The sequence below is a fragment of the Hippoglossus stenolepis genome, chromosome 1 (genome assembly GCF_022539355.2).
Source record: "Hippoglossus stenolepis isolate QCI-W04-F060 chromosome 1, HSTE1.2, whole genome shotgun sequence".
NCBI lineage: Eukaryota > Metazoa > Chordata > Actinopteri > Pleuronectiformes > Pleuronectidae > Hippoglossus > Hippoglossus stenolepis.
Window position 1 is genome coordinate 19,546,854 of NC_061483.1, and position 6,714 is coordinate 19,553,567.

At 40.1% G+C, this 6,714-nt stretch overlaps 1 protein-coding gene across 2 annotated transcripts; it reads right to left on the reverse strand.

The window, feature by feature from the left end:
• ddias (DNA damage-induced apoptosis suppressor) lies at nt 1-5,863 on the reverse strand. Of its 2 annotated transcripts, none has more exons than XM_035151590.2 (5): nt 5,509-5,863; nt 4,143-4,232; nt 3,567-3,675; nt 2,658-2,953; nt 1-2,384 (listed from the first exon to the last, which is right to left on the reverse strand). In XM_035151590.2, exons 1-5 carry the CDS (start codon nt 5,628-5,630, stop codon nt 545-547), a joined length of 2,457 nt encoding a protein of 818 aa, XP_035007481.2. In that variant the 5' UTR covers nt 5,631-5,863; the 3' UTR covers nt 1-544. The 2 variants fall into 2 exon arrangements, with proteins under 2 accessions (XP_035007481.2, XP_035007475.2); XM_035151584.2 differs by having other exon boundaries at nt 4,143-4,304.
• Between the last annotated feature and the right edge of the window lie 851 nt (nt 5,864-6,714).

The following is a 6,714-nucleotide window of genomic DNA, read 5'->3' on the forward strand; positions in this document are numbered from 1 at the left end:
TGTGTTACATCACTTCTTTATTTCTTGTTTTATTTACACTTCTCTTTTGTCTGACAAGACAGTTGTGATGTTAATGCTTCTCAAATTGGTTTGCTGGTATTGTGGTATATGAGCATGTTTAAAAATGTATCAGACACATATCTTGATCAGCAGTTAGTGAGATACAATGATACTGCTTACATAGCAATTATAAATATACTGTCAGGATTTCTCTTGTACGGAGAGGAGAACCGATAACCTAATTACCAGGTTTCAGTTCCCATCCTGAGTGTCTGAATTTGGTCCGAGATACAGAGGAAATGGCAAAAAGTGGGTCGAGTAAGGCTTCCCCTCTAGTGACTTTTAACAGCCTTTCTCCAGTCGTCAGTGTTAAATATATGTTCTCTATTCTCAGATCCCTCTGGAGGATCAGCAGCAGTAGGAGAGGTAAAAGTCAAACTACTCTTTTCAATACAACAGTAGATCAATAATAACTTTGGTTGCTGCCATGAAACGCATAAAAAACCCTTTGGATCATTGAATCAAGTGCATATGCATGGAAATCTCAGGTTGAGTCAGAGAACAGATCTCTAGACCAATCACATGCCTGGTTGTCATCATCTTGGAGGAAACCATTAGAGCTGTCCCGACTCCGTTCATCACCCGCCTCACCACCACAGCTTTCCGTTGGTGCAAGTTCTCTCTGAGATGTGAGCGATGACAGACGATGTTCCAACAGATTTCGTTTATAATCGACTCCATCTACCTGCTGTGCTTTCCAAGTAGAACCCAAATTATTGCTGATGTTATCAGCGTGTCGTTCTCTTCTTCTGAGCTTCACACTCTGTCGTCCTTTAGCAGCAGGAGTAGGAGGAACAAACACTTCACTGTCCTCAGTCACATCACAAACACTAGAGTCACGTTTGTGGTTAATCCTTTCTGGTGTCTCCAGGCTGGGACTCCCTCTCTGGACCCTAAGGTGCTGCTGAGCCTGCAGCAGTTTTTTAGGCTTGTTTGGTTTCCAGAACCTCCTTTTTGGTGTAAATTCGTGGTCGTGTCTGATGGTAGTCGTGCTCCACGACAGCTTTTCTTTTGTGGACTCTCTGCCGCACTGAGACAGCTGATTAGCACTGACAGTGTTTTGTTTACAAAGAGAAGAGGTGATTTTCTCTGTTTTTTTAATGTCACACTCGGGCAGCTCACTATAAAACACACCCATATCTTGAATGTATGGTCGTGAACTGAATTCACCTAATGTCGAGGAGAAGGATGAGGAGGGAGGTGAAGATGACACAACATCTACTTTTACAATTGGGGTGGACTGAGCGGAAGGGTTGAAGTGGAGATCTTTTGTGCCTGGTGGAATGAAACTTTCTCTGTTTGTGCATTTAATACTTCTCAGTTTCTGTTTGTCCGGTGTTGAATGTGTGACATTAATTTCACTCCTCAGGTGCTGCTTGATAAGCAGAGGCCAAGGTTCTGTGGTCATCCTGACACTTTCTGCACGTGTGTCGGGCGACTTTATGTTCCTCATTGGAGAGCAACCGAATAGGTCTAGTGAACAATCGTAGGTTTCTCCTTCGAGCTGCTCTTCTTGGTTTTCAAAAGACAGCGCGCCAGTGTTCTCACCTTCCTGATTACACTGATGGAAACCAATGCTCTTGGCTTGACTCTTGTTTACATAACCAGTATTGTCCTTGCACACGAGGTCAGACAAATCATCTTTGTCACCAACGTTGTTTGTCGTATTAGTGATATCCTGTAACATCCATGAGTAGCTCTCTGTTATATGTGTGTCACTTTGACAAACAGAAGTTGAGTCAATTGACAAGTTCTTGTCTTGAGATCTTATTTTCTGGTTGTTTCTTACCGTTTCGCTCGGATTTTGCACATTTAGATGTGGCTCAATTTCACTAACAATGTCAAAATCTTTGTGTTCCTCGCACAAAAACTCTGTGAGACTCTCAGAAAAAGGCAAATCCTCCCACACCACAGAGCTTGACGAAAAGGTTTTGGTGAGTTGTCCAGTAGAAAACCCCTTCGTTTTACAGCTGAGTGGTAAATCCCTTGTTTGGCCCGGCTGGGAGGAACTGAACCAAGAGTTCATAAGGGGGGTGGTTTCAACAGCATTCTCAAAAGACTTGTTTGGGCAATTGGCAAATGATTGAGTATTATCAGATCTGTGCTCTAAAGAAAAAAGAGGTGAGGGAGCTCTCTCCTCTGTGACTTTGCGCTTATCCAGACAGCCTCTCTGTACATGATGGGTGGTTTTCTGGCAGCTGTTTTCATTTCCTCTATAGTCCTGGGTACCGCAGCCTTCCTCCTGCTCTGCTGATGAAGTAACTAGTCCCAGTGATTGTTGCCATGGAGGAGTCGGAGAAAGGGTGCTGTCTTGGTGCTGTGACCTAGGATGAAAACACACAACTATCATGAAGTGTCCAAAAAGTAAGAACATTTTGAAAAGGTACATGTGAAATATGACGATCAAAAGCATGTAAAACTAACCAGTAACCACTAACCGTTTATAGGAGGAACTAAGAGAAAACTTTAAGTGTGTGTCAGAAGAGTGGTACGGCACATAAACATGATTTCAGTGCAGGCTTGTCGGACTGTCCTCGTTTTGAAATAATTTATCGGATAAAGAGCAGTAGTTATTAGTAGCTCCTTAGTTTTATTACCTTTGCAGGGAGAGGGAAAGAAGACCTGACGCAGAAGGCGAGGAGTTATTAAAACTGCTGGATGGAGAAAGATGACGAATCAGCAGCATGGTTGTTTCAAGGGGTCTGGAGGTTTTGGACCCCAGCTCATATTCTGCAGCTCTCTGAAGAAGGGCTCGATAGTAGCTGACCACTGTGCAGCCACCACCTCCTGCAGCTTTGGGGAGAATCATCTGACTGGCGATAAACTGGACTCTGTCTCCATCCTTACTGAGTGTGGGCCCCCCAAACCGAAGCCCACTCTCTGTTCCGGTGACCTTGAGGAATAGGGATGGTAGAAGTCAAGCAGCATAAAAACAAAATCAAATGTAACATTTTAAGAGGTTGGTCTCCTTTATTCAGGACTGAGTGTGTTTGGACACACTGACGAAAAAGAGCTCAACTATTTGTCGATTGGACTTTTACATTTCAACCCTGTAATGAGACCTATGATTGAGACCAGCGATCATATGTTGGATACAAAAAATGGTTTTCAAGATTTCTTAACATTTGAAAACATGTTATATACAAATAATATTTGGAAACCAAGAAAACCAGTCATGACATTAGCATTATAAACTAATATTATGATAATTCGGTTTTATTCCAAATTCAAACATGGGAAACCTGGGAGGAAAAGTTCATATTCAAACTGTAATGACCTGTTCAAATTCAAAATATACATGCAAGTACATCAGATGGTCTGAAGTAGTTTGCCTCCAGATCCAGCAGGGGGCACTCATAAGTTTAACCTATTGCAGGCCCTCTTAACCAATATGTTAAGATTGCTAAGTGACATTGACACAAGTTTTGAAAGTGACAGTCCTAACCAGCATTGATACATACTCTGCAAACACCATTAAGGTACCCAATACGCAATAACAATTTTACCTTAATATCAAAGATGAAATGTCTGCCAAGGAAACAGTCCAAGACAGCTTTCGCCAGCAGTGAGGCTCTGGTTGATGCTTCAACTTGTCCATCTACATTCTCCACCAACCTACAAAATTACAAACACAACAAACATGCACACTGCTTTTTACCCAATTGGCAAAAAAAGGACACTTTAATCACAAATTGAGCTTTACAAACATGCCTCATTAAACAATGGTAAAAAAGAAAAAGTTAACTGTATGAATGTATTTCCTTAGATCAAGTGTTTTTCAGCAGAGACAGTCCGTAGCAGCTGAAACCACATCAACTTAATAGTTCAGTTTTCTGAAATAAAATATACCTTCAAGTATCAAAGAACAGAGGAACTATTTAACAATGTAAAATGTAAATACTGGGCATTTAATAAGCGTCACTGCTGTTTAGCCCACTATTTACTAAGTTAACTGATCACAAGACAAGTTGTGTCAAGACCTGAGTGGCTTATTAGCTCTGTTTAACCAGGACCTGGTTAAACAGAGCTTATTAAAATCAATAAACAAGTTAATCAACTACAAAAAAAAAATCTCTGCTCACCTCTGTAATCCACTCGCATGGATACCAAAGAATGGGTTCAAGCAGGTTCCAAATACTGTTACTCCAAATATGCAGCTGTCCCGGGTCACCCTCAGAGAAAGACGATATCTGTAATCAACCTGTTCCCTGAGACAGCTGTAACCACATCTGGAACATCTGCATCTGCGGCGGGCAGAAAGATCCGACACACGGGGGTGAGCGAGAGGGAGTTAGTAGGGTTCAAAAGTCTAAGACCAACTTAGGTCTGAGGTCTCCTTAAATCACGTTAAGTTTGAGAACTGTGGTCATGTGGTCGGTCGTTTGTGAAAACCCCTTCACGCCAGCCGCACTTTACAAATTGATATGCGTCCTTATGATACTGGTCCAGAGCAGAAAAAAGCTGAAGACAAACGTTGAAAGTTTAATGACACCTTGATTTCCACACAAGACATTAACAAGTATAATCAAATGGAATATTATATATATGTTTTTATATGAAAATTGAAGGATAAGTTGGCTACTTTGTCATAATGGCTCTCATAACTTGCTGATATTAGATATTACTTTTTAAAAATCCTTGAAAGATGACACAGATAAGTGCTGACATGAAAAAGTAGCCAAATTTGCCTTCAATTTTCTCTACAAATCTACAGTAAAATCACTTGAAACTTGACATACTGACAGTGGGGGTCACCATGAAGAAGAGGGAGGTGACATAGATATTTCACCTCTCAAGGATTTAAAAATAATAATATATAATATCAGCAAGCTGTGAGTTCCATAATGAAAAAGTAGCCAAATTTGCTGTTCATTTTCGTTAAAAACACACATATATATTATTCCATTTCAGTATGCTTGTTAATGTCCTGTGTGGAACTCGAATCAATCGTCCATAATAAGTTTCATTAAACTTCCAACGTTTGTCTTCAGCTATTTTTCCACTCCAAGGACCTGTATCGTAAGACCAGGAATAGACACGCATCAATTTTCGAATTGTTTTCACCATAGACTGTGGTTTTCACAAACGACGGACAACATGGCCGCAGTTTGAGACCACTTGAAGTCTGAGATCACATTGGGTCTGAAACATATTACATGTGAGAGCAGCTTCAGTGTTCTGAGGTCTTTCGTACCCGATTGAATATTACGTGAGCTTTGCAGGTAAAAGGTGTGTATGTCCCAGCAAACCTACACCATGGACGGATTCAGTCATTTCAGTTTTTAACTAAGGGATGGAGACACAATAAATGATCTGGTATTCATTATAGGTTGACTCGGACAAGTGTACATGGGATTTACTCAGTTATGTGAACGGGGTTTGTGAACACCCACTGTTTCCTCCTGAGCGGTGAAGAAAGTCTAGTCTTTAGGCCGGTTGTGTTTTTACCTCGTCGGTTCCCGCTGATCGGCATCGATCCTGGAGAAGCAGCCTTTGCAGCAGGGGTAAAACACACGGGCGTCTTGTACGGACAACACAACACAGCCCACCAGAGCCCGTCTCACCGACATCCACTCTGAGGAGAGTCTACCCTGGCTGCAGCTAGCATGCTAACCTCGAGCTAACGGAGGCGTCTTGCGAAACGAGCGGCTGTTGTGTGTTATCTGTCACAGCAGCAGCTTCAGCACCGGAGAGTACTTATGGCGATAGAAATAAAGACAAAACCAAATGTGTAATGTTGAAAAATATGAGTCAAAAGTCCCCGTGACTGCCTGAGGCTCAATCATTCAACCAGTGTTTACTATGTACTTCTTCTTTACTTTTGAATTGTTGGCAGTTGACGCGTCAGCTTGTAGGTGCAATACCGCCACCTACTGGACGTCAATATTATAGTCTATGATGTGGATCGATAGGTATAATAGACAGTAAAAAATTAAAATCGAAAAGAATCAAATAAAACAAAAATAAATAAAAATGTCCCTTATATATTCTTCACATTTTGCAGTAGAGTTTCCAGGAAATGACTATAAAATTTGGCACTAATCACAGTGGAATAGAGAAATTGTCTTTATTCCAATGAATCATAAAACAGTGTTTTGGTAAGTGCACAGCAGGTTAACTGAAAATGTATTATATTTTATCAAAAATTCGAGAATACAATATAAAATATCCAATCGATAATAAATTATTATTTATTTATTTGAGCCTAAATTTAACATTTCTTCTATATATCAACATGAAAACAAAGAACCTAAGTGAATTGTTAAAATATTAGTTCTGTCCAAATTTAGCAAATTCATTATAATCTTGACATCTTAATCATCTACAGCAGAACAGCAAAATGTCTGCAGCCATGTTCTTCTTATTTCATCCCTATTTCTAAATTATTAATATATTTTATCGTTGGTAATTTCCCACAATAATTATTCTCAGAGAAGTATAACAATTTCAGACAATGCTAATATTTTTTTAAACATAAAATATCTATACTCTTGCAGAATAACCTAATGCACCTTTTAAACCATCAGGATTTTAAGAAAATGTACAATTTGGCATCTGCAGGGTCAATATATAACTGAATGGCTCTTTTTTTTGCGCTTGTGATCAATCATGATAACTTGAGGAATAAAAGTTACACTTGGCTGTGAAAAAGAG